The following is a 27,993-nucleotide window of genomic DNA, read 5'->3' as shown; positions in this document are numbered from 1 at the left end:
CACTGTTCCCTCGATCGAATAGATAATATGATCTTGATGTGCGTGTTAGCAGCATAGGTGAGACATGAATGGACAAGTTTTAATGTAATTTGGTGGAAAGGTTTACAATTTTGTGACATTTCAAGGGACAAGTGATTAAAGTTCGGAGGTGATTTAGATCAACTTGTAGAGTCCTGGAACCTGAAAGCGGTTGTAGACCGTTGATGGAGCTCTTAGTTTTGTTTTTGTTGACGTGCTGTGCTCAAAATTCACTTCGGATGCCTCGAGTCCATGTCGAAAATCATCTCAGCTTCATGAAATCATTTAATCTCACTCCAGATCTGTGGTGATATTATGTTGCGTGTCCTCGCAGCCTTTTTGGTGAAGGTATCTGCTCTCTGATGCTGGTCCCTGACAGAAGTTGTGATCTAAATTATTGAGATTTTGATATTTCAATAAAAAGAAATCATTGAATGCTCATGGGAATGGAAAGAGAAAGAGCAGCCGTCCTTCAAGATGAGAGTCTTTGAAAGAGTTAAGGAATGCTGCCCTGTCTGAAAGGCGAGGAAGAGACGGAGAATGAAGGAGAGTTATTGCTGCCTGAGAGGAGGTGGAGAGAGAAAGAGGGAGAGAGAGAGAGGGGAAGAGAGCAAGAGTTGCCTGTCTCCCCGCAGTGTGTGTGTGTGTGTGTGTGTGTGTGTTTATGTGTGTGTTCATGCGCGCCTCAGTGAGTGTATGCGTACTGACACCTGGCGCTCGCCCTCCCTCGCTGCTCACATTGTGGAGAGCTCTCTGCCTGTCTGGGCAATTCTTTACCTCCCTCTCTTGCTCCCCCTCTTTTCCCTTTTATTCCCTCCCTCTATCTTTTGTCCTCTTCTGTCTGTTTTTTACGCCTTTATTTTTCCTCCTCTCCGTGCCCCTACAGTCTCCTTCTTTTGTTTAGGATCGCCTTTACTATGGTGCAGGATTTTTATGGTTCGGCCAGACGACTGACAAAGGTGAGCGGGATGAATGGGGATGTGAGGATGGACCGATGGTGCAGGGGAACTCCGTTTGGAATGTGAGGGGTGTCGGAAGCTCGCTGTGGAAAGAGACGCTATTCATGAAGATTCAGCTGTTGATTGTTTCTTTGCGAGTCAGAGCAGCTCTCGATTTCCAACAAGCATCTGTGCGCCCTGTGTGGGCGTGCTAATGTGTACTTTGAAAGGTGAAAGGTTCAAGTGTGTGATTTAAGAGCAGCGTTTTACTGTCTCATTTTTGACTGGTGTCAGCAACATGTGTTGACCCCGCTCCCCGCGCTGGCGGCGGCGGCGCTCACAGCAATCAGGATCTTGGCGGCATCCTGCCACACCTTAACTATGGACACTGTGCATGTGTGTGTCACTGTAGACGATATTAGAAAACATCCAGAGAAGCGCAGAGGTCACAGTGTCTGGACGATGGCTGGAGAAAAAAAACAAGATGAAGTGTGTCTTGACGGCGATGCACTGTGATATCTTTCTGATGAAGATGTCTGAACCCTAATTTGTGAAAGGACAAATTCCATTGATTCCACCTGGAATCTTTTTTTTTTTTTTTTCCCTCCTGTTTTTGGTGAGGATAACATTTTACTCGGCGAGCTACATAATTGCAGCGATTTCCAAATGTGGCAGCATTTCTACCAAAGGTCATAAACGATCAGACAGGCTGTAAACAAACCGCCAGTCCACACTGAGTAAATAATCAAAATTAAAAACTGAAAGGGAATTCTCCTTTTATTGGTGGTGATAATTCCTTATTGCACAGGCAAACAAGTGCACGATGTCAGGGGTGGACCGGCCGTCAGGCCCGTAAATGGTGATGAACGTTACATTTTAACATGTTATTGTCACCTCCTTTCTCTTTCAAATGTGGGTTACGTGGTTGTGGGTAAAGATACTAAGCGGTGGTGCAAGCGCCTTTGGGGTGTGTCCAATCCATTCCCATTAGATCAACAATGAGTAATATCGATGTAAAGTCTGGCGCGCGGTGCGAAGGGGATGTCATCATAGGTGTGTTCCGTTGTAACAGGAATTGAACCAGTGTCATCTCCCACGCCCTTCAACAGACAGGTACGTCTGGCGGCGCCACAAATGCTTCTCTGCTGAGGAATCAGTCAGGGTTTTTTTTTTTGTTTGTTTTTTTTAACCCTCAGTGTTTCTTCTGTCCGGTCAGGTTTATAGCTGCAGCTTGCTGCTTCAGTTCCGATTTTTTTAATTTATTTTTTTAAAGCTGCAAGCAGGGACATTAATGCATGCATTGAAACATTTACAAGCACTAAAAGCACTCTTTCTACCAGAAATCACAAAAAAAGAGAAATATCAAGACAAAACGTAAAGAATTCACCTCCTGACAGCCGAGGTCGAAGATTTAACTTCGCCCAAGTTGCTCCGCTGTGCCCCTGTGAGTCGATAGGCGCACCGTCAATGCTACTGGACCAACACACTTTCTGCTGTAAAGAGATCGCTGCAAATATTCAGTACTTTCGTATTTGTTTACCCTGTTATCAAACTAGCTTATAACAGGTTCGATTGCTGGCTACACCGGGGAAGAACTCAAATTTCCAAATTCTGATATATATATATATATGTATATATATATATATATTTAAGAGTAAATGTAAAAAATGGGAAATGGACACTTGACGTGCGTTTGTTTTTATGTGGAATTTTCAAAGCTTGCCTCATGGGAACTCTAGTGATATAAAAGATGACATATTGCTGTGTGTCTCTGTATTCAACAAGTAGAGTAACACCTGTGCTGTGCAACAGTCTCCTAGCCCACCTTGCTGTCTGACCACCCTAAAAATAGCAGGAAAAACACTGCACCTGACCTGGTTTTTGTCGGTCAGTGCCGCTGCATCACTACGGGAGTGCACCAATAATCCGCGAGACCACACCTCATCTCAAGACCAACACCCCCATGAGGGCACCGGTTGAGAAAAATACTGGAAACCAGCAGTGACACCTGCTGACGTTAGCTGGAGCCCTGACCCGTCCAACCGTCTGGGCGCCCTTGTCTTGTGCCTTTTTCGGGCTTCTGTGAGGCAGAAAAAAAAGTCCGTGACAGACGCGTCCTCTCGTCAACAACAGTTGCCTCAGTCATTTCCAGACCTGATGATGCGCCAGCGCTCGTTTCCTTGCAGCGTGTTCAGCCGATTCCGCTACTCTGTCTCCTTATTGCAGCGAGCAAGGTGGGGCTGAGGGAATCCCAGCAGAGATCGCCTTTAATTTCACTCTATCTTTAGTTATTTGCTGTTGTTTTATTGCGATGTATAGTCAGTGGTATGGGGGGGGGGGGGGGGGGATCGAATCTTGCTGGTGTGATATCAGAAAATACCCAAAGCTACCAGGCCGGCTCAGTAGACATACACCTCCTCTGTCACTCTCGTTCCTTTTCTCTCCCCCTCACTCTGTCATCACTTCCCTGACTGTAACTCTCGCCTGCTTTCTCGCACTCTCTGTTACTCTCTCTCCCACCCACTCAGATATTTCTGGAGAACAAAAGGAGAAAGAGGAGAGGGAGATAAAACAGTAGAGCAGGGAAGGCTTAATGTATCAGCCCTGCGTAGGCTAATGAGTCTTCGCCACTCCATCCCCTCTCCTCCTCCCTTCCTCCACTTCTCTATTTATCCACATAAACTCATGATCAGACTTATCCACCTTTAAGGTTCTCCCATTAAAGTCCTCCTCTTCTTTATCGTCTCCATTCATCACTGCTGCTTCTGTCCCTCCTCCATCATCTTCAGTTCACACCGTTTTCATCATAGCTTCCTCCTTTCTTTTCACTCGTTCGTGTTTTCTTACTCCCCCTCATCTTCCTTTTTTTTTTTTTTGTCAAGTCCCACTCATTCCACTCTTTCATCATCCATTTATGCTCATTATCACTTGTGCTAACCTTTTGCCATCCCACAATTTGTTCCAAAGATCTTCATCTATTCCACTTCTGTCTTTTCTCATCCGAGCATAGCTGACACATTTTTATACCCGTCATCCTCCACAAACAAAAACAGCCTGATGGATTGTTCATTCAGCCGTGAGAAATATGGAATAACATGGTGCTGGCCCATTTTAATTTTCGATGCCACGGAGAGCTTATCAGCCCCCTTTCTGCTGTGGCATCCTGTTGTTTTTGCCAGTTGGGGGAACTGGGCTTTCATTGTGCCTCTTGATGTGGATGGGCTCATAATTGCTGCTCAACGCTGTGTGCCTTTGAATAGCCGGAAGTGCCCTTGCAAGCAAGCTGAGCAGGCTGGGGCATATTGTGTTGCTTTGCGCCGCATGATAAAAGCAGCAACATTGCATAAGCAGGCGACGGCATCGGGGCACTTCAGAAGAAGTCTGGACTAAACCCACTCCAGCTGTGTCCAAGTGCGTCCGTCAGACGTCGGTGTTTGACTGTGGTTAGGATGCTGTCTCTGAATTCAGCCTGTCAGACCCCCCCCCCCCCCCCCCCCCCCCCAGTCAGTAGCAGCCGTGTTTCCCACCCTCAATTGCTGCTGACACTTGCTGAAGGGACGGGATCTATCAGGCCTCCAGAAATAGAAAGCGCAGACAGGAATCATCGGAGAGAACCAGCCATGTTCTAGAAAATAACCCTGCTATAATTTGATCAATTCACTATAAACAATCTACATCTAAACCCTGCCTGTTTAATGTGTTTGAATGTGAAGGACTGAATGATTTATAATGATTATAATCTGTCCAATCCGACAGAATTCTAGTGACAAAGTAGTTCGCCCGTCATGTCAACAGTTAACTTAATAACAAGGTCAACCCATGATAGGCTAATAACCTAGCTTATAGCTAGCCTGTTGATTACTAGCGTTTGTTTGCCTGTCAGCATGGTAACTCAAAGAGACGAGGATTGATTTTAATCAGATGTGGTAGGGTAAGAGATCTTAGTTGGACTGGATCTGGTGATCCATTGTCTCGGCAGAGTTTTACGCTCTCCAAGTGCCCGACATCCACAGAGGAGGTCATGTGATCATCAGCGTCTATCTGATGGTATCCCCACCAGATAACTCCAAAAAACTAAAAGACAGATTTGCCGGAACTAAAAGGAATATGAGAAGGAATGTGATGAACTTTTGGAGGTGATCTGGATCAGATCCCAGATCTGTTCCATGACATTGGCAGGGTAAAGCTATTAGTGGTGTATGGCAATGGCCTAAGCGGGGCCAAGGCGTAAGAGTCACGGTTCACTGAGATAATACGGGACAGTTTATCTGTTTTCATGAGTCTGATGATCCAGCAACAATCACAAGAAGACACGGAGTGTTTTGATGTTGGTTGTGTTATTGAGGTGAGATGTTGACGCGTATACACCTCACTGTCAAGACGTGCGGGATGTCTCGCTGCACTTTGACACGTACGGCAGTCAAACAGCTCCAGCTTCCAACGTGAGTATTGAGAACTTGCAAAAGAGAAACAAAGAAAATGCACATCATAGTAGCGACATGACGGAAACTGTGTCAGGTCAAATTCCAGAGCGAGACTCAGATGTAGAACATGGGGACGTACCGTGGGCGGGCGTCTTCAGTCATTAGAGGCTCTGTAGCATGTCAGCTAGAAAGTGAATGGAATATTTCATAAGCAGCTCCTTAATTGAAGTAGGAAGTTCTTGGATTGATGTGGTATTTGCACGCTGTATCTGCCAATAAAACGGTGCTATCACGCACACAGTCGCGTCCTGGAGATTGTTTCCTTCATCCACGTCGCGGATCTTTGGATGTAGCGCATGCATTTGTCTTGACAGCTGTTTGTCTCTGAGCATCTTGACAGTTGTATTGTCTAAAAGATAACATTGTTCTGTCTACAGTAAAAGAACCGCAGAATCCAGCGGCAGCAGTTCAGGTAAGGACATGCACATTCATGCTAACACTAAACGGGGTCCATAGCACGCTTGTGCTAGTGCCTCCATTCTGATGATAGAAGACATGCTGCCTCCTTGTACAGTAGCCTACTTTCCACCCACCGTGTAAAACAGGGTGTTGGTGTCTGCTGTGGCGCTGCTCGCTCTACAATCCCCCCGTCTACTTTATATTTAATGTGTCTTTCATTATTCAGGCCTTCTTGTTTGCAGTTGTAGCCTCGTCTCTATTGCAACTGAGATGGCGTGTAGGTATAATATGTGTGCGTAATGTTTCTCCTCTCCTATCATCACAATGTCACGGAGAACTGAGTGAATTATTGTGTTGCTGTGGGCAAGCAGAGGACGAGAATAACAGCACAATGAAGGAGGGCACAACAGCAAGGACTCTCACTTCTCCCTGTCCTCCATGCTTCGCTCGTTACTGTGACCACCCTTAAAGGCCAACCTCTCTCTCTCTCTCTCTCTCTCTCCCCCCCCCCCCCCATTACCCCCTTGTAGGTTTGCACTCTGGTAGAAATGAGAAACAAAACAACACCTTGCTCATCTGCTCTCTTTTCTATCGAACATCAAACGCCCTCTTGTGTTTGTGCTCGTGGCTATTTCGGAGACATTGCACACTGGGCCTTTTTATCTGTTTGTTTGGCATTTAGCTGGTGTTCCACTCTGGCTGTGTTCCAAAGGCTATAAATCATTAATCATTATATAAATAGATAACCTCGTGATTGCATTCTTATATTTGAAGCAGCTTCTCTTCTCTGAAAGTGTTTTTTTTTTTGTGTGTGTATTACATTTTTATACTTCTTTCTGTTCTTTTTGTAGCAGCAGCATACAACACCCCTCAATTAGGTGAAATTCGATCAAAACCCATTTCAGAGTTACTTCTCTTGAACAGATCAGTCTTTTTTAATAGCAGAGTGGTTTAGCAAACAATGCTAAAGCCCTCGAATATCATTCTATACCTGTCATCAAACACCAGATGATGGGTGTGGTAGAAACTTCTCTTTTCCACCACAGTTCTGGTTTAGTTCTGATGCTTTTAACACAAAACCCCTTTGCAACACTGAGGAACAAATGTAGGAAAATCCCTCTGTAAAGCAGCATAATGTAGTTTTGTTGAGTAGCAGCGGCCTCTGCTGAGCTGATACACACGGAGAAATAAGGACTCTGCTTCGTTCAAATTAAGTTAGTTAACTAGGAGAACTGGCAGAGTGCTGCACTATGGTAACATGATCGAGAATGTACGTGGTTCACCGTTTCTGAAAGAAGTGAAAAAAAATACATCATCTTGTGAACTTGAAAGGCAAATGTACTCATAACTAAATGGCGGTACTCCTGTGATTAATTGTTCCGTCTTGTGATTGGCAGCTGCAAAACGATGACGCTAAAGGTTAGCTAGCAACCCATCGGAAGCGATAGGTAAGGGTTTCATTTTTCAAATTTAGCCTCCTACATAACACCACAGACTTAATACATAAAAGTAATTTCCTGTTTTGCATTGATAATCCTGAGCTTGCTTCTGGTATCTGATAGCAGCAGTTCAAGCTAGCCGGGGTTTCTCGCCCAAATTAGCTCAAATTACAACCCGTTACATATTAGCTCAGAAGACAACTGAAAGTGATATGTATTCACAGGTCAGCGTATCATCAGAACAGTGTTGAAACTGTTGTTACTGCGTAACCAAAAGCCGAGACTGAGATTCTCAGAGGCTCTAATCTGAAAATATCTTCCACCATTATGAACAAGCACGAACGGCAGCGGGAGATCTTTGCCTCAGCCTCCCTGCGTGAATTCGGTCAGGATCTCGACCTTTTCTCATAAAACACTTCTGGTCAGTGCAGAGAGGCATCTGCAACCTTAGCAGGAGTCGCACCCTCCTCCCCCCGCTGTCGACAGCCAGAGGTCAAAGGAGGCAATGTGTAGAAAATAAACTTCTTCAGTCTACTTTTTCGATTACTTTTAACCGACCAGTCTTGAACTGATTGATTAACTCCCCTGTTACTAAGTGGAGGGAAATTAAAACTGCAGCACACGCCAACATTTGACATCAGCTAAAGCTAAGCAGCTGATAAAGCTAGCTAGCTAGTTACTAAAGCTAGCACTGGCTCCAGTCTCCATACTAACCATTCATACTGACTTGTTTTAAACTTTATTAAAGTAAGCGATACTGGTAGTACTACTAATAATTTGTTTCAGGTAATGTTTCCCAAATACATTCAAGTGCAGAAACGGAGCTCCCGACCACAGCTTCTACATCTGACATGTTAGTGGGTTCGGAAAGCTACAAAACAAAGTGTTAGCTGTTAGCTAAGCTGTGGACCATCTTTTTTTTGGGGGGGGGGGGGGGTAATTGGAATTCTTTGAGTTTGTGAAGGTTTGAAGGACTAAACAAGCCATTTCAACACATCACTTCAGGCTCTGCAAATTAAAATTAAACAGATTTCACCTTTTTAAAAAAAAAAAATCTAATGAGAAATTAATTTACATATTCATCAAAAAAGAAAATAAATAGAAGGTTGCAGGTCTAGCTCCGGGTTTGTTAATTTTTGGAGTGTGGATAGAAACAAAAGCACGTCTCCTTGTTGGAACGCCTGGAGGCCGACCAGGAGTCATATCAGCTTTTTATGTCTCTGCTCATCATCTCTTTCTTGCTGAGATTCAAGCCCAACAAAGACAACACTTCCCATTTCCGCCTGGTTATTTTTGCCACATGCTTTTCACTTCTCGGCTCTATGATGTAAGCCCAGTGGTGTTAGACTGAAGGTAGGAGATGCTTGATTCGTCCTCTCTTATTCACGGGCTTTTAATATACTTTTTTAAACGAAGCCCACCCACTCAGTGCTGCGACACAGCTTTTCTCGGCGTCGGATGGCATGGATGTAGGAGTCAGGGCATATCAGGCTCTTCTTTCTTCCTCTCTTTTTTCTCTCTCTTTTTTTTTTCTACACACACATTTCTCCCTCCTTCCTCCATCATAACACCTCCATTCATCCAGGACACTGCTGAGTTGTGGAGTTGTCAGCCAGATCCTGACGCACTCAGCCACTCACATATGCGTCACCTCTTTGGCCCGGTGCCGCCGCCGTGCTGCTTCCTGTCCTCCAGATATACCTCAGTGGCCGCGGTCGCAGGCTCTGGGCTCTTCTGGAGGGTGGGATGATGAAGTATTATTTGATGCCAAAGAAACATGACTTTCTTTTATGTAGGAGAGGATCAGGGTTCATGCTTATGGCCGTTACACCACCCACGTGCTTCAAGATGTATCAATTATGAGATCGGAGCTCTCGCTTGACTGATTTTTTGAGATTCTGTGAGTTTAAACAAATTGAACAGCAATGCATTGTCCAATTTTTGTTTCTCACAATCATTCATAAGGAGGATTCATGTTAATCTTTCTTAAAACCGCGACAATTTCAGAGCGGGATTCTTAAGCACGTTTCTGATGAAACACCTTTCTGTTGGTGCTTTGCGGCCGGTTATACAACTTTGTTGACATTTATCTACATATCCTCAACTCTTTGGCATTTTATCACTCTGGTTGTTGATACATTTAAATATATGCAGTATGCCAGTGTTGCGTATGTGTTGGAATGCACAACTTTTCGTGCTATTGCCACTCAAATCAGTCAGCATATATTGGAAAGTTCTTGCTTGAGTAATACTGTCTTTAGGAAAGTAACATGCCAGAAAAGCATGGTTATTGTTCATGTTGATTGATGTGGCGAAAATGCTAATTGGGCTGTATTCATGTCGCACCTCTCTACCTTTAACGCCTCGTTCAACCATTCACACACTAAAGAGCAATTAGGCGTGAAGTATCTGGCTCAGAGAACCTGGTTTATAGTTCAGAAGTGTGGCTGAATGAGGGAACAAGCCAGAGAGGTAGATGCTGGTTTGTCCATTCCAGGCTACTGTAGATACAACATGGTGGGCTTTGTGGAACCTTTCCTGTCCCTCCTGTACATAGATGATGTAAAGGACTCATTTGTCAGCTGAAGAAAACAAAACTATTCTTAGTCTCGGGTGGTTATCCACAAAAATGTGAAAATTCAATTTCTGACCAACAAAAAACAAAATCCCTCTAAATTCTACTCATTGTTCCTTTAACAGATCCTTTTGACACTGATCTAATAATAAAAACCTTTGGTAACATTGCTGTCTTTAATTCCAGCTAAAAACAAAACAAAACAAAAACAAACCACTGATATTAATAGATTGTGTTTTATTATGCAGGTCATATTTTGGCTGGGAACACAGGTGAGGTAAAAAAAAAGAAAGGAAAAAGGAAGAGCAATGGCAGTAGTATGAGTTAAAAAAAGACTTACACTGGTGTTTGTCATAGCCTCCAGATAATCAAGCGTTATGCAACAACACAGCCAATAGAGATACTCTGTTGTGCTCTTGGCACGACTGCTATCTGAGGAGATTTTTTACTTTTGTTGCATCCACTCTTCCTTTGTAAATGTGAAGCTCATAATTTGGAGTTTGCTCCAGGCATGTAAACCAATAGGCAAACAAATTTATCGACATTATTTGCGGTGCTTTTATTGTTAGAAATGATGTGCTCTGCTCAGAGGTGAAGTGGCCGTCTAGCAACCAAAGTGTCGCTGGTTCGATCCTCACTCAAGTGTCCTTGAGCAAGAACCCCTGAACCCCTAATTGCTCCTGATGGCCCTGCGACGGACTGGCAACCCGTCCAGGGTGAACCCCGCCCCTCACCGAATATCAGCTGGGATAGGCTCCAACTCGGATAGGCTTGAAATCTTGTGGTCATAATCCCGATGGCCACTAGAAGTGTTTTCCTCCACTTAGCTATGTATAAGTATGTAGTGTATGTACAACCGATCTGCTTGTACCTCTGAGAAGGACGCGGTCTAATAAACGCACTCAAGCATGGAGACTAAAGATACAAGATGTATGAGTATAACCACTTCCAGTTTGTGATTGATAGTGTGTTTTAAATTCAGTTCTTGGAGCTCACTCTTGTACTATTTAGCAGGCAGTAGGCATTGAAAGTGTTCCTAACATAAGTGGTCTGGTACCCACACAGCACTCTGATTCCTCTGCTCTCATCCTGGCTGGCTGGTTGTGTTTTCAGCCCTCTAGCTTGGTCCCCACTGACTCAACCAAGAACCATAGCAGCACCCTTCCTCCGCTGGGAACCCTCGTAGCTGAATGGGAGATTGCTTGTGACTTGACAGCATCGTCTTTTGGCCCTTTCCTCTATGGGCGATATAGCCATGGGCAAACCATTCAGTATACCGCAGCCTCCATGTCCCGTCTCCTGAGAAATCACTCGACAAGGTTGTTAGTGAGAGCTGGGTGAGTAATATACAGTAAAAACATGCTATGCTACATGTGTGATGCTGCTCTGCTGCTTCAAGGAGAAACAGAGCTTTATATTTATATGATGGGAGGCTGGACCGTATCCCTGTTACAAATCCTTCCTGTGAGAATTTTCATTTTGTGGGTGTCGTTGAGCTATTAAAACATTATTTACACTGGAATATTGGTTTTCACTTCAATATTTTTTTTTCAACTTTTTTTTTTTTCCAAGACAAATTCATTGGTGTTGTTTCATATTTGGTGATGATCAGGATTAGTCGTCTAGTTTACTGGGATAATGTTATTTCCCTTTTTGTGCGCTGAAGCAACATGCTAGCCAGATGCTAGCTAGATTAACATGGCGCTGCGTGAGTGGCTGCCTGTTGCAGTAGTTCACACTTTTCGGTCTTTATGACCACTTTTTCTAAATTTTCTTGCCAATTTCCCCACTGAGGGATGAGTAAAGGTTTGTCTTATTTTGTCTTAGCTAGCTCCTAGCAAACTATAACATTGATCATGGGGAGTTTAACCGAGGATTTGACTCATAAAATAAAGTGGGTCTGTTGTGTTATTTTGGTGAATAAACAATTTGCCCACACAGAAATGTTGTTAACTACCGACATTGTGGGAGGGATTTGATGCTGCATCCTGGCTCCATGATTGGCTCATAGGAATTTTAAATTTTTTTTGCCCTACGTTAGCATAGTGATAACTGCTATGTGAGATTACTGCTAAATTGCTCCATTTTATGCTTTTGTTGGCAAAATGCAAATAATATTTTCCATCTAAACTGACAGCTCCTGCCTCCTTAATTCGGATGTGTGCGTCTGTGCGCTCTCTTTATTCAGAGAGCAGAACGAGTGCTTCGGTTTGGATTAAAGCAGTTCCCTATTGTTTTACACTGGCAGGATGTCAGAACCATCTACTTCCTGTGGTAGACCAGGCCTGGATTCACTGCAGTAATGAAGAGAAAACACTTGACAAGCTCTCTCACAGAAGGGGTGTGTGTGTGTGTGTGTGTGTGTGTGTGTGTGTGTGTGTGTGTGTGTGTGTGTTTATCTTTTGGATTACACATGCATTTTTGTGTTAGCTTACACTGAAACTGATGCTAATGAAGATGTCTGCCAACGGTACAGCTGAGCGGATGTCTGCGCCGTTCTACGGCTCAGTGCAACACACTGTGGTGTTGTGATTCATTAAGATGCTCCACTTTGCTGTGAGTCTGATGAGATCAAACCGGAGGAGTGTAGTTTTTGTTTGGAACACATCAGGACGTGAAGCAAACTCAGGACCACACACTTCTGCGTCTTTGGGTTGCAGATTGGATAAACAACGAACCTGAGAACTTCTTTGTCCACTTAAAAATTTCATGCTAATTCTCTCCCCCGGTGGAGCACTTGAGCTGTCAAACCTTTCTTTCCGCTCCAGTCAGAGGTTGTAATTTTTACTCTACGGGCCGGTGCATTAACAGGAATAAATACATCGCACTCTTTTGCTCCTTTGGCATATACTGATGTATTTGTTACATTCTGGTAAATGATCCATGCTACATCTGCTCACACAAGAGTCCTCTAAGTGCTGTACAGTGCGGTATGCACATTTGTGTTTGAGGCTAGACTGTGAGTAGAGTAAATGTCAGCATGTTTTATCGTGCTATCTCACACATCATCCTGCTGATTTAACATAAAATATATACATCCAGCTCTTGAGCTCTATTCACCAGAGAAATAAGTGCATATTTAATCCTGTTCCTATGATGGATGATGTGCATTGAGATGCATTAAACTGCTTCTATGAGTTATATTTTGGGCCAGTTTTTACTATTGTCTATTATTCTGACATTGGAGCTCTTGTACTTCTTAAGCAGCAACAGAGGGTATTTCTGTGTCACTTGTACTACATCATAAAGGAATTGTGGTGGAATAGGCTGCAGAACCTCCCTCACAATGTCAGGGAAGATTTCATGGTCCCTGTATTCTGAACCTAGAATGTTATTTTGATGAACGGTGAGGAAAATTGGCTGTGACGTGGAGAGTAACAAGGAGGATAGGGGTTATTAATTAGGGCTCTAGTTTGCTTCCCCGGTGAGAAACTGGGGGGTGACAACAAGTTGGCAGCACAATAACATTAGAGCCTCATGGACGCAATAAACAGGGCTAAGAAATAAGGCTGAGAGGAGCTGAGCTTCACTCTGAATCACGGCGCTGCCACCGAGTGAAGTCGTTGAGCGCCGGGCTCCTAATACCTGCCGTATGTCTCAGTAACACCACTCAGCAGAAACATTTCTGTCCCCGATGTAGGTCAAAGCCAGTTTTTAATCGCTCTTGTTCAGGACAAGTCTGTTGTTTTTGTGTGGTTTGATTGATCGAATAGAGGCAAATCCTTTACAACGTGTGATTTATTCCACTGTCCCTTTTTCAGTTCGTCTTAGAGATTTTTTTTTTTTTTTTTTTTGAAGACTCCATTATACCGGAGAAACACGGTTTGAGTCTGGACCTAAAGGGGGGCGTTACAAGCAAGCGACCAAGGGAACGTGAGGGTCTTTTTGTTTCCAACGAAGACCCAAACCTGCTCGCAGGCTAAGGAACGTGACGCTCTGTGGCTTAGCAAAGATAAAAACATACGATTTTCCTCTTGTGTCTGCTTCTTGTCCAGTCAGAGGAGGAAGGAAGGTGATTTTAGCAGGTTCAGAAGCAGCAGATCTTGTCTGAGCCTCAGTTTTTGGAAGGAAATCGAGGGGTTTATAAAGAGGGCAAAAATCCTAAAAAGGTGTGATGTGTTAAGCTCAACTTACCTTAGTTATGAACAAATGACTTTTTAACTCTTTATATTTCTCATGAAAGAACAAGGCACTACAACAAAGTAATAATTTCTGTCTTATTCTATCAGTTGATTGTTAAATGTACGTGCATTTTTGGCTGCCGCCACTAGGGGCTTCAGTGAGCTGCATACGTTGAGTTTTCTGTCAAACAGTCTCCTTAAGCTCTTCCTTTGCCAAAGGTGATCACACAAAAAGACCACCATTAAAAGTAATGGCTCTCAGACAGTAGCAGGGAGGGAGGTCTCACCTCGGAACACTGTGAACATGTCTGAATGATAATAATAGCAGAGTTTCGTAGCCATGCTCGGTGGGATTACTATCAGATGTCATGCTGACTTCTCCCATAATGACTCTTTGTCCGAGTGTGAAATTGGCTTGCTCCTCCCGACATCCTAACACGGCACCGTGGCCTTGCTGCTGCACAGAATAGCCAGCAGACTAAGTGCACCATTATTTCCTCAGTTTAGGAGACGGTCTTGTAAAGAGGATGTGCTCACAGAGAGCCGATTGTCTGTTCCGGCTGTGAATTGGAGACAGTGTTTGGTTGTGTTCAAGCATTGTTTTTGAGACGAGTGCTTGGCAGATGTTGTGTAAAGAACCTGAGTTATGTCCGCTGTCTCTGGTACAAATGAAGACATGTCTCTGTCCTCCTGACCGCCATATGTCCTCCTCTTCCATGTTTTCCCCCTAAAAAGGCCATTGTTCTGTGTGGCAGAACATTAACCTGTGATCACTGGTAACAACAGAACAATCTGCAAAGAAGAATAGAGGCTTTCTCAGTCCCATAAAAGGTACAAGGATGTGCTTCCCACGGAGAACTGGAGAGGAGAGACTGAAGGAAGGAGGTGGAGCTACATGTGTGGATTTCCTCCAAACTGTAATCTAAATGAAGGGTTTCGCATCCTATTGTCTTTCAGTTTATAGAATGTAATTGAAACTGAATACAATTGCTTCCTTTCCAGCAAAACCTGCAGCATTGTGTGTCGCTACGCCAGCGACAGCGGTGGGCCTCAGGCTCTATGTTTTCTGGTTGTCCAGCCATCCATTTGTCCCACATGGAATATCCCAGGAACGCCATGAGGGTTTTTTTTTTTTCCAAATATGGCACCAACATCTACTGGGAGTCAAGGATGAACTGAAAAGATTTTGGTAGTTAAAGGTCAAGGTCACTACGATAGGCACAGTGTGGTTGTTCAGTATCTGGTAGTACTGGGGTTCAGTCTCCTGCTTAAGCAAACTTCAACATGCTCACCAGGGGAAGAAGGACTGGAACCAGCAACCCTGCAGTGAAGCATAACTCCTCTGGCCCATGACCGTCAGCGGCATAAAAACAACGCTGCCGCCACATCACGTGAAACTAACCATCAGAGTGATGCACGTCCTTGCTGGTGTGGCTCTTAATTCAACATTCTTGACACATTCACGGCGGCTCAGGTCGGGAAGCGACTCCCGTCCACAATCGGTGTCAATCTCAGTTGGCCCAGTTCTCACACAATCATGCCCCACAGCCTTTCCTATCTGTCCATCGACAAGCTCGATCTTTCCACCGCAGCCAATTCTCCCTCCTGCGTGGCAACTGGCCCACAGTGTGTGAATCTGCGATGGCAGAGATAATACCTGAGTATTTGTTTGGGATTTCTGGGCTGAAGGATTGAAACACAATCCGGGCCATACGACTTAAAGCAAAATAGAAAACCCTCTGTTTTTTTGTTGTTGTTTTTTTTAATATATAAAAGACGTGAGTTAGACTTTATTAATAGCTCGTTTAGTTCTAGTGGGACGTATTTATTCCGAGTATAAATCATTTGTTCCAGACCTCCTCTGCTGGCCTGCCGTGCTTTGCAGCAGATCCATCCGCACTCGAACAGGATTATGAAACAATCCCCCGGTGACACTGACTGTGCTGCCCAGTGATGCCGCCCCCCCACCCTTCTTTTCAGCTCCATCCACTGTGGCTAATTCTGGCTGCCTGCTCCCTTGGGCGTAATTGATCTTCATATCATTAAGCGTATGTGGATCTGTCCCGGGAAACGCCCACTGTTTCACTGCCTGCCCATTGAACCATAGAGCTCAGTGCACTCCAGGATTGCAGTTCTAACTTTCTGCATGCAACAATGGCAGTAATGTAAGCTATTGTGTTATCTGCATGGCCAGGCCCTTGATGTAGAGAATCATGGGGAAACATAGGAAGTGGAACTTGGTGGCACGGTCCCCCTTCGCCACCATAAGAGGTCGTTTGGGCCCCAGGAGGAAGGGTGTGGAGGGTCTGTGTGTGAGCAGCCTGCTGGGGGTTCTCCGCTCCCACATCTGGCTTATCGGGGAGGAGGAGGTGGCATGGCTGCTGGCTCGCACCTCCTTGCCGTACTACCATCAGCACCGATCTCATTCCCTGTCTTTCTCTTTCTGCTCCTCGTCCGCAGATGGCGGGAGCGAGGACTTGGCAGACCCCCGCTCGCCCATTCTAGACCCTCACCTGAGCCACATCGGCCAAGGTAAGCAGACAAAAACCTTTCATGTTTTAAAAAAAAAAAAAAATCATGACATCAGTCTCTTTAAGGGCATAAAGGAAACTCAGTAGCTTTTCTGCTCTCCTGTTGGCTGTTATGGAGTCTATTGAGCATCTCGCTGCTGTGAGTGAAAGAAAAAGAACCTTTACCTCCTCAGTTTCTATTACACTTCACTCCTGGTGGCCTCTTTCCCGACTCCACTGCTGCCCCCTGGAACCCATGAAGCCCTGCTTTGCTGAGCCGACTTTATTGCAGAAAACTTTATGACCACCAAAATGAAGTTACAATTACAGGGAGAAAACTGTACGGATTTTATATTCTTGTAATTTGGTCTCTAAATCTTGAGATACTTCAGGGGAAATGGGCCGCATGCAGCAATAGATGTTAATCAACAGAGGGAACGTCAGCACTTGGCAGGAAATGTTCTGAGCAATTACAGTATAATGTCTTCCCTTTTCTCCTCGGCGTGCATGTTTTGAGTCAAACGCCTTGACGGGAGTAGGTGTTTGTGTTTATTTCGAGGCCCTTAAACATGTCTCTCATCACAGCATCGAGTGGAATGCCATCATTTGCCCCACAAAGCTTTTGTTCTCCGGATTCCTCCGCCTTCGGTCTTTGCCTTAAATCATGATTGCTGCTTAAACATTTAGTTTCTGGCTGCTGGCAGAAGGAGGCTCAGAAAAGACTAAATTTAGCCCGTTTTTATCGCTGGAGATTATAGATGATTATTTCCACTGAAGATGTCACTAATTGATTTGCAGTTGTGGAAAATAATTAGGCGTGTGCTTGAATGCTTTCATTCAATATTCGCGTGCATTACAATCATAGACTACATCAAAGATGTTGTAGGCACAGAGGCTCCAGTTTTTGAGTTTTTTTTGTTTTTTTTGGGGCCATAACTTGATGAATAGACGCCTGTGTAAGGTGTAAGGCCTCATTGGTGGAAGTGGGATTTCACAGGACGTCCATTCATTCCGGTTTGAATCTCCACTACTTCCAAAACTCTGCCAAACTCCCTTTTTGGGGACGGGGTCAGACTATGCGCCGTACATGCCGAAAAAACTCTGACAGTCGAGTATGAACAGTGTGCTCTCAAAAGCTAATACGCTAACATGCGTTTCTGGTCCTGTTCCTGTCTCTGTATTGCTTTGTGGAACGGTTCGACCTGACTGGATGGCAAAAGACACTCAAAATTAGCCACCGTGTTAGCGCGCTAGCTAGCAGGTGGCATTTCCATCCATCAGTTAAAATAAATGCAGCAGGGGGAATCATCAGTAATGTAACGAGGTGTAAGACAGAACAGGGATTCACGCAGTGGGAGGATAAGCACAGATAATAATTTTGTTTTATAGATGTAAATATAATATGAATGCATTTCTTTTTTGGCATTGTGGAACTGCCGCTGTTGCTACTTTGTCAAATGTTCATCCAGGATGAGTGTAGATGATGCTCTGGTTTCATAAGAAATATGGAGGAAGACGTTGCTACACCCTGATCCTGCCCTGCTTCATCATCTCTTTCCCTCTGTATAGAATCATAATTTACAGGTTTGCTACTATTTTGTATTGGCTTCTTTACAAAATCTTTACAGAGACAATAAATCAGGTGAGAATGTGGCTTCTAGCCACGGTTGTTTCCCTCTCTAGTCGCCTCCTGCTGGTCATGAAAAAGAATGCAGCTTTTATACACTTCTGTATTGCCTTCTGCTTTAAGATCCATGTGCCACATCCACTCTTTTATACAGTCTATGATTAAAACTGACGTGGGTCTCCAGATACTTGCTGCCAGAATACAAAGTTCCCCTTTTATATTCACACTCACCTGTGCAGTCATGACGGAGCTTAACATTCGGGGGGATGTAACCACATCTCAAGCTGTTGTTTCTTGCTTTCCTCTCACCAGCGTAAAGGCTTCCCTCTGGATTTGTCTCTAACTGGTAATAGCTACATGTCTCACTGTGACGGCTGCTACCTGATGTGAGACTGTTGCTTTGACCAGTCAGTTTTAGAGCTGTGGCTGTAAGAAAATGGGGGAGTTGGAGTATAATTGCGTTAAGAAACATCAGGATGATTTTTGTTTGTGTGCGACGTTTCAAGGGTGGGTGATGGAGAGTGCTTGTTTATGCTCTGTCTGCTCCTCATTGTACGAGGCTTCTCTTTCAAAATGAACAATCCGCTAATGGTCGGGATGATTTGGCTCCTCAGCACGTTTCAAATGGTTTGAAAATCCTCCTTTATCATTTCAAAATAGTGGCCGATTGATCTTGGCGGGCAAACAGGGGTCTGGCTGGCTGTATTTCACAACGATGAATGTAAATGGCACGTGTTGCCTGTAAGGCTGTTCTCTCTTCTGGGTCACGCCATTCTTGTTTAGGTCAATACTGGTGTTACAAGAACCCAGCCTCGGGCTGCGGTCCCGTCACAGAGAATTGGTCTGATCCAGCACATGAGGACTCACCGGCACAGTCCCGGAGACTGTACATTTGTGAATATTCACATGTCAACAACATGCACACATTCATATCAACAGCAGACTCCAGTAATGCATCTAAGAATAGAATTTTCTCCACGTGGTAACTCCGTTGTTGCTCACTCTGACTGCTACCTTATTCAAGTTGAGGTGGAACAAAAGTGCTTCTCACATGCTGTTGTCCTAATCTGGTTACGACCAGAATATGTCGTCCATATTTGGATTTAGAAGATGTTGTCATGGCAGAAAATCATCTCAGACATGACTCAGCATACAGTTCGGTCTACGTATAACCCAGACTATCAAGACACACAGGAAGTATCCCGAAAACAGAATAAAATATACAGTGCATGTCCCTAAAACAGAAAGAACTATACAGTGCAGTGGCTGAATCAGACTAAAATTACAGGGTGTGAGTGCAAACAGAGAGGAATATTGTATGTGTAACAAAGTCTATTGTCCCTGGTGTCACTGTTAGTTTATGACAGTGGGGATGAGGGTTTTCCTGGAATTGTGGGTTGTTGTTTGTTGTTGTTTGTTTTTGTGGTCAAGGCGAGTTCTCGGTGGCAGCGCGACGGTAACCACTGGACTGCGCGGGCGGTAGGTTCAGTTGATGAATTGAAAAATGATCATCTTACCCTCTGAGGTCAAACTGGAGCTCATAGATGAACTAAAGGGCACGAACTTCCACAGAGAAATGACATCATCAGTTCCAAATTGTAATTGATTGTGTCCCGATCTATGTTCCATCCTGCTGCCGAGAACGCCAACAGACGAACCACCAGTGATCACATGACCTACTTGGCGGAGGGGATTATGATGATGAAATAATGAGAGGGTGTTAAAGGGACCATCGACAGGGACAGACTCGTGTGTTGTTTTCTTTCATCAGAGGATACTGACTGTGAAATCCATCCCCCCTTGACCTGTGTTCCCTCCCGTCCTGCAGGTGGCAGCATAGACAGTGATTGTGCCTTCGAAGGAGACTACGCCGTGCCCCCCCTCTCCATGACTGAGGGCATGCAGCACATTCGTATAATGGAGGGCGTGTCCCGCTCACTGCCGTCCTCCCCGCTGCTCAGCCACCAGACCATCAGCGTCAGACTTCAGCCGGTAAAGAAGCTCACAGGTAAGAACCCTTGCAGGGATGCTGGAGTCCAAATTTAACCCCTTAGGTGCCTCAGCAGCTGGATTCTGGAGGAAAAGACGTGAGGTGTCGGCTTAAACTGTGTAACAAACTTTAGCCTTTCTCTGTCCCGGCGTAATCAGACACAAACAAAGTGAAGGGGAGTGCTGAGTGAGTGGCTTCCCAGCCTGATGATAGCAGACACTTAGCCACTAATTCTCAGTGGAAGCATCAACGTGGTCCCAGCAGCCAACGCTGCAGTCTTCAGTTCTTGCTACCTAATTGGCAGTGCCAAGAACAGCTGATGGACTGTGAGCTGTGGTTGACTCTTTATCTCCCACCACTAATCGTTTCCTTCTACATAGAGAATGTGGAACCACCCCCCCCCCGCCCACACACACACACACACACAAACACTCCCCCCATTAACTGGATTATGAGTGTGTGTCATGATTCCTCTGCTCTTATGAGGAAGCTGTGGTTTCGAGTCTGTCCTCATGTTTCAGCAGGAGGAATGAGATCTTGTCACTGCAGCTTTATCCAGCATCCGTCCAGCCTCCACACCGAGGCAGCAGAGTGGGTGTGAAGGGTTTTTCAGGCTTGATTCTGCAGTTACCACTAGGGTGCACCAGCCTCTCAGCTACCTCAGATCAATAACTATTCCTGATATGCCGGGGGAGACCAGGCTCTCCACATCATACAGAATGATTTATGCTCCTTCCCCGTTAATCAACACTGTGTTTTAAAGGACGAAGATCCTTAAACCAAATTTCTTTCATTTTTTTAACAGCTGTAGAAGGTTTTGTGTGGGAGGCCGATACTAGTTGGTTTTTTTTGTTGTTTTTTTTTGGGGGGGGGGGGGGGATCAGAGCTGGAGAATTAGATTTGAGCCCGGGCAAGTCTTATCAGGCCAAATCACACTTTTCCTCTGCTCGCCTCTCTGGGTTCTTTGAGGAGCCATCTTTGTTCCGTTTAGTATTTTCCTTTGACTTGATTTTTAATGGCAGATGCAGCCTAATTTGGTGTCTACACTTTGTGTGTGTGTGTGTGTGTGTGTGTGTGTGTGTGTGTGTGTGTGTGTGTGTGTGTGTGTGTGTGTGTATCTGTATCTCTAAGTTTATACAGTATGTATGTTGTTGTCTTGATGGCCGTCACAGAGGAGGGAGTCGATGCTTGTGAAGAGTTTAATTAAAGATGTGTAAGGCTTTGTGTTTGTACTATTTTTGTCCCGTGGCTGATTTCCAAGGGTCTTTGCGGTAGCGGTGCAGAGGCTGTTATTTGGCTTGTTATATTATGTCGGGGGGTCCTGCGCTGTCATTTTCGATTTTAACTCGAGAATTAGGAATTCTCTCATTTTTTAAAATTGCGGCAGATCTCAGCTGATATTAGAATCATCATCTTGCCCTCAGCGTGTCGATACCGTATTGCAAGAAGAAGTACTGCACTTCATTGCAGTATCGTTACTTTGTCCCACCTCTAACAAGTCCTCCTTCGCTGCTCGATAGAACTGAAGCAAACTCGGCTGGTGTGGGTTCATTTGTTCGATACCTGGCCCCGGTTTTCACAGGTGCACTGATCTTTGCTGTCACTACAAATTCATGGGAGACTTTTCATGAGACACCTTACCAATGTTCCGTGAGAATATGATGGAACTTGTACATGATGGGGAGAGAAATCTGCCAGGATTTGGACGTACGTCTCTCCTACCAGCTATGCTGTGTTTAGAGCGTTGCTCCCCGGATCAGATGTTCTCTGTTTACACAGTTAAACCGGTCTTTCATCAGCCTGTTGGGCTACGAGCGCAAACACAAAAGCCCCCGAGTGCCCTGAGGTGCCCTCCATCTTTCAAGTCCTCAAAGACCTGCATCTTCTCTCAAGTGGCGTTGAGCAACAGATTGTATGAGGACTCAACCACCCCAGGGTTTCTCACCCATTAATTAATTCAACTCGACATCCCTTCCTGCACAGCTTGACAGTACTAAGCTGGTGTGTGTGCGCTGGTGTCAAAGGCCAGAGCCCCACCCGTGCCAGAGACAGTTGAGGTGGGACAAAGACGAAAGGCAAAGGAGTGCAGTGGAGAGCAGACAGCAGTGGTACTGAGGCCTGCAGCACATCGTTGGCCCCGAGAGGCCTTCACAGACCTCAGTCTCTCTGTGCCCTACTGTGTTGGCCCTCGTTGGCCCCAGCAAGAGAGAATGGTGGTGCTGGTGAGGGCTTCGCTTATTCACCCTCAGGGCTCTGATAGAGTGAAAACAGTATGAGGGCACTGACCTTTTTAGAGAATCATTGAGTTTCTGATTTAATCCCCTTTGCCTGCATGAAGACTCTCAAGGGGGCCTTCAGATGCTCTGGGGGGCACTGCAGAATACTCCTCCACATAGGTTTTTCGTGGTCGGATCTGACGCTGGTCGCTGCTGACTTTCTATGGAATTCCTCAATAATGTAGCACACATTGCTCTGTTTTTACTGAATTTGTTGCGAGAAGTCAGAAGGCAGAGTGGGAAAGGATTTTTGAGGCTCTCCCTGATGCGCTCGGATCACCAAAACCGCATCTCTCAAAACCTTCCTTTTGCTCTCAAGTCTCGTCTGCGTGCAGTGTTGGGCACAATTAAGGCTTCTATACATACCGGAGCTACTATGTGTGCAGAGATACAAACAATGCAGAGCTGGCCAGCTGCTGCAGCTACCAGGGGTACGGAGCATCCCCACACTGCTGTTCAACCTCCCCCCCTGCCTCTCTCACAGGTGGAACAATAAAATGCCGTAGCGCTCAACATCCATCAAGGCATGTAGAAGATATTAGATTTGAGATTAATAACTCGATGCGGATGCCACAGGCAGTCGGAAGGAAACGACAGCCACAATGGAGAGGGGATTAAGTTTCAACCACGTTGAGATACAGTGTGGACATAAGTGTCAGACGATGCTCTGGCTTTGTTGAAAGCGCGAGAGTGTTGGTAAATGTAAACTTTGAAGCTGGAGTGTTGCGTGATGGGCTCTGCTGTAGGCAACTCTGTTGTCAATGTTTGGCTTTAAAAAACAGCATCGCAGGAACGCGGCTACACACTCCAGCAGCATCTAGAGTGAGATAGCTGGCTGCTAGGAGCTTAGAGGGATTCATTTTGGATTTACTGAAATGGTATTGCATGAGTTGCTCATACATAGTCGGGTTCTTACCTTCAGTGGATGCGAGTCATTGCGAGTCAAATATATGAATATGATATACTATTGCTTTAAATATGAATAGAATGCACAAAAAAGCACTATTTGGAAAGACGACTCACTGCTGTGACAAAGGAGCTATTCCTGCTGCTATACTACAGAATGATATTTGACCTCTTTAGGGATTTTATCTTTTAATCCGTACACAGTCAGGAAAGGCTCCCTGTTTACTTCCATGTACTTCAGATGACTGTTTGCCGTCACGCGGCTTAAATCTGCACGTCTTCTGGGCGGAAACGCCGCCTTTAACCGTGGTGATCTGACGTGATTACAAACCTTGATCATTTCTCTCATGGAAAGCGTTCATTTGGCAAAGCGTTTTTGGAGCAAGTCATGATATCAGGCTTTTTCTGTCTCCTGCTGTGCACTTGTGAAATCATACGTTCTCACCAGCGCTTGTTTTCAAATACGCAGCATCATCCTTCATCTTCACAGATTTCTCAGATTCCCCCGACCAGGCTTTCTATTTTCGTTCCCTTGTCATCTAAGACAGAGTGGCGATGATTGCTCACTCTCGCAGTGATGTCTCAACCGCTGATTGTTATGAGTATAATCACGGATTGCTTATTTGTTCCTTAATAAATACCCCAGTGGAGCGTCGGGTTCGCTGGAGACGTTGTCCCGGTTGATTGATTGGCCCTGCTCCACTTTGAAACATTTAAAGGGAATTATTTCAGCATCTCTCCCCCGATTACACTGCTTTCCCCCTAATTAATGGCAGCAATCAATACAATTACTGCCTCCCCATGGATTGCAACATAAAGGTAGAAAATTGCATTCGGCCTCAAAAACGTAAGAAGAGGCTTCATGTAATTATAGCAGCCTAATTTTTCTCCCTCTTCAGCTGCAATTATCACAGTAATACGAGTATATCTAGAATGCATTGTCTCTCCGCTGCTCACGGTAATGGAGTATTATAGGAGTAAGTGGCAGCGTTGTAGCTAACACACAGAGATGCTCAGCAGTATGGAGAACTGCTGAGTCAGCTGTTCCGGCTCAGTGTGTGGGCGGTCATAAAGATCCACATTAACACGTGAGCTCTGTTCAATTAGTTGTGTGTGATGGATGCTGCTCTAACAAGCTCCCTCGTCGGCTTATTGACAGTAAGATGGCCGTGTGTCGTAAACCCACCCGCCAGACCGGCCCTCCCCAGAGATGAAGACGTATTCGTAGAGCAGTGCTTGAATTAGCTCAGTGAGCAGTGACGTGTCCACGCGATCTGGACTGTGAATCGTGACGTCATTTCACTTCAGCACCTTCATTCAGAGCAGTGCCGGACAGCAGGGGCCACTCGAGAGGATTATCATGACAGTTTGGGGTCCAACCCCCCCCCCCCCCCCCCCCCGACAGTTGCAGGGTCGTTCACGATTTGAGGATGAACTGAACAGATTGTCTGCCCAAATAATCCTTCCGGTATCAAGCGTTAACAGACATAATTTAATCTAAGCAGCTGGTCGACATGAGCAGATGTGAATGCTTTTTTTTTTAAGTTGATGAAGTTATTTGTGTTGTGTTGTGATGTAGGGCTGGGCTTTTAGATCAAATCTGTATTATTACCTACTTTACTTTTTATTAATGCTTGTGTCATACGCTCCCGTCCTCCTAGCCGACGCTCTGACGGGAGCGTAACTGTCAATACGTTGAATTATTGGAGGGGAAATAAGTTCCTGAAGTGAGCACGGGCAGGTGAGCGGTTATAAATGACACTTTCATGTTAATTTCCCAGCTCTCGCTGAGGCAGTAATAATCTCAATTAATCTAGATTAATCTTGATTTGACCTAATAAATGATAAACTGCTCAGACGATAGGAATCAGCGATGGAATATTGGACAGGAGCAGACGGTAGATGCTGCCCTAACAATACCTTAGCTTGTAGCATTCTCTAGCCAGCCACATAGCCAACAATTACTTCCAACTCGCGCTGCTAAATATATGCGCCAGGCTTATTCCACCCTCAGCCACCACTTCATCAACTTTTTCCCTTTTTTTTTTCTACTTTTCCGTGTAAAACTGTGCACACAAGCACAATCGGGCTGTCTTCCTCTGCGTGTGTTTTTGATGACATGAATTACTCTGAGATTCAGAGTCCCTAGAATCACCCAAAGGATGAACGCAACGCGTGTTTTCCTAACTGACTGACTGGTCTTATTGAATGCTAAAAAAAAAAAAAAAAAAAAATCAGTTTCAATCTGTCACTGTGTCTGTTGTCTCCCATGATCATGAAAGTTTTTAGAGTCTTCTTGCGTGCCTTTCGAAAACCGGGCGTCGGGGACATCTGAATCTCCTCGGCGACACCTCTTCATTCCAGCCTCTCATTTCCGATATTCTGCTGTCTTCTGTAATTTTTTTCCTAAGGAATACTGACATTTGGGAGACATCAATCGCCACGCCTCCTCGGCCATCAAAGCAGAAAATTGTTCCCTAGTTATTGTCATTATTCTTTCACCTAAGCGTCCGGGCCATCACAGCCTCTCCTAATCATTTGTTCCGCTGAAGGGAAATGGGACATTTTCAGCTCCGCTGTCACAGGTAAAAACACAAAGAGTGAAGGTTAAGTGTGGAAGGAGTAATTGAAATGGAAGTATGAAGCCTGCAGGGGAAGCACTAAAGAAGCAGCTGGCTTTAAAGGCTGTGATGAGCTAGAAATATATATCAGACTTCAAAAAATGATTCCTTCCACCCCAGCAGGTCATGTGATCCCTGGCGTCTGTAAGCAGGAGACCTCAAAAAAGTTGTGGAGGGATTGAAGAACACAGGTTGAGGAATAAAAATGATTCTACTCGAGAATTAACTGGGAAAAAAAACGGACCCGATGATGTCATGTCATCTTGATGGAGGTGTGAGCTCTCAGCCATGGTTCTTGATTTCTGCATCCTGAATGTTAAACCTCCATCACATGCCATGTGCGTCTCAAGGGAAACAGAGAAGGGAATTATTACCATTGAAGAGCTGATGGTGACAGAAAATTTAAATTCCTCTTTGCCAGCAGAGCTCAGATGTAATTTTCTTTGAGAAACTTGCTACTGAAAAAAAGACTTTAGTCTACTGATGACATTGAAGAGTATATTAGAGTTTATTACTGGAGCTTCAAACTGCCAGACGCTGCGTGAAGATGCTCAACTACACATATTTGCACAAGATTTCCACACAGTAATTGCTTTTAGGGCAAGAAATTTTAAAAGTGACTGCTGTCGGCTTCCAACTGATTCATAGTTTTTAATCTAGAAATAAGGGAAAGATGCACAACAACAAACGAAGGTCCTGAATCAAATCTTTTCACACGTATGAGCAGCTTCTTCCAGGTCTGAGCTGAACTCCACTGCCATGGAAGGTGTATGTGTGTGGGGGGGGGGGAGACAACAAAACAACGAAACATATCGCTGTTCCCCAATAGGGGACGGTCTTGTTTGACACAGGGGGTGAAGGTACACAAAACCAGAGCCTCATCTCAGCCGCTCCCTGCTGCTCACGTCGCCCTCAGACTGATAAAGTTCATGGGGCCAAATACAAGAACAGAGAGCATCAAAGCCATGCCCGTCTGTCATCTCAAAAGCTCTGTCATCTCAGACTCAGCGCGGCAGCTTCGCGGCAGCTTCCCGGTGCTCCGGCGATGCTCCGGTCAAGTGTTTGAGTTCCTTGCGTCCAGACGCATCCAGGCTGGCAGAGATTCCCACCGTTACAGCAGCATCATGGCGTTTCATCTCAGCACCATCTCCATGTCAGTTCGTTTACAGCTCTGCACACGTTTGAGTGTGTGCGCTACCTCTTTAATGATAATTAACAGTTAGCCAGGCGTGTGATCAACCACCCCCACTTGTCATCTCAGTGGATTATGTTGCATGTTGTTGACGATTTGCAATTGAGCCATAATACACACTATTTATATCATACCACAGATGTAAATGTCAAGCAGAAATGGCAGGAAATAAATCGCTGTTTACGCTGATTGTCTGGAGGCAGTGTTTGACAGCAGGGATATTTAGAAGTCATGAAACCTGGCACTCAAAAACTTTGACATGTAACTGTAACACATTTTTTTTTTCCCGAGGCTTGTCAGTACCGCGAATGGTAGTTGGAAATGTCACTCAGGGGAAATAAGTGTGACTGGAAGGAGATGAATATGAAACACTTAGAACTCAGCAGGTTTACAGCCGAACGGATATGAGCCGAGACAAAAAGCAAAGACGAAACACAATCGGCTCTCTGCCCTGTGGCTTTCAAACCCCTAAATAGCTGTAAAACATGGCTGCAGCTGTACAAATAGCATTTCAAGGGTAAAACAAGGACAGACAGGGACGCTGGAGCCCAAGAGGAAAATGGTGCAGGTTTTTATTGAAACCTATCAAGTAATACCTCTCCTCCTCCTGTGATCCGGTGTGTCCCCAAAGCTCCTGTCCACCAACAGCAAAAAACTGTGTCCCTTTAATAATACCCTCCTTTCCTCCCTCCGTTTTTATGCTATTTTCTTTCCTCCCTCAATACCCACCCTTCTCCTCCCCCCTCCTTTTGCTCTGTGGTTGCCATGACAACAGCAGCACTGCACCATTCATCTGGTGGAGACCTGGGCTCGTGTTCCTGTAGAGAGAGTGCTTCTCTCACATCTATACATAACATGCTAAGCGCTAATGCAGTCACGAAGGTTGCTCGTCTATCC

The 27,993-nt window shown here is 45.0% G+C and overlaps 1 protein-coding gene across 1 annotated transcript in view; it reads left to right on the top strand.

The window, feature by feature from the left end:
* Positions 1-27,993, top strand: part of tanc2b (tetratricopeptide repeat, ankyrin repeat and coiled-coil containing 2b) — a 147,985-nt gene that overhangs the window by 53,282 nt on the left and 66,710 nt on the right. Inside the window, 2 exon segments of the mRNA XM_086196488.1 lie at positions 16,435-16,506; positions 19,940-20,119. Of these exon segments, the coding sequence (XP_086052614.1) occupies positions 16,435-16,506; positions 19,940-20,119 (252 nt within the window).

Source organism: Aulostomus chinensis, chromosome 23 (assembly GCF_037954235.1).
Source record: "Aulostomus chinensis isolate RoL2024-O1b breed Wild chromosome 23, RoL_Achi_v1.0, whole genome shotgun sequence".
Classification (NCBI taxonomy): Eukaryota; Metazoa; Chordata; class Actinopteri; order Syngnathiformes; family Aulostomidae; genus Aulostomus; species Aulostomus chinensis.
This window is presented reverse-complemented; position numbering and strand designations above follow the sequence as displayed.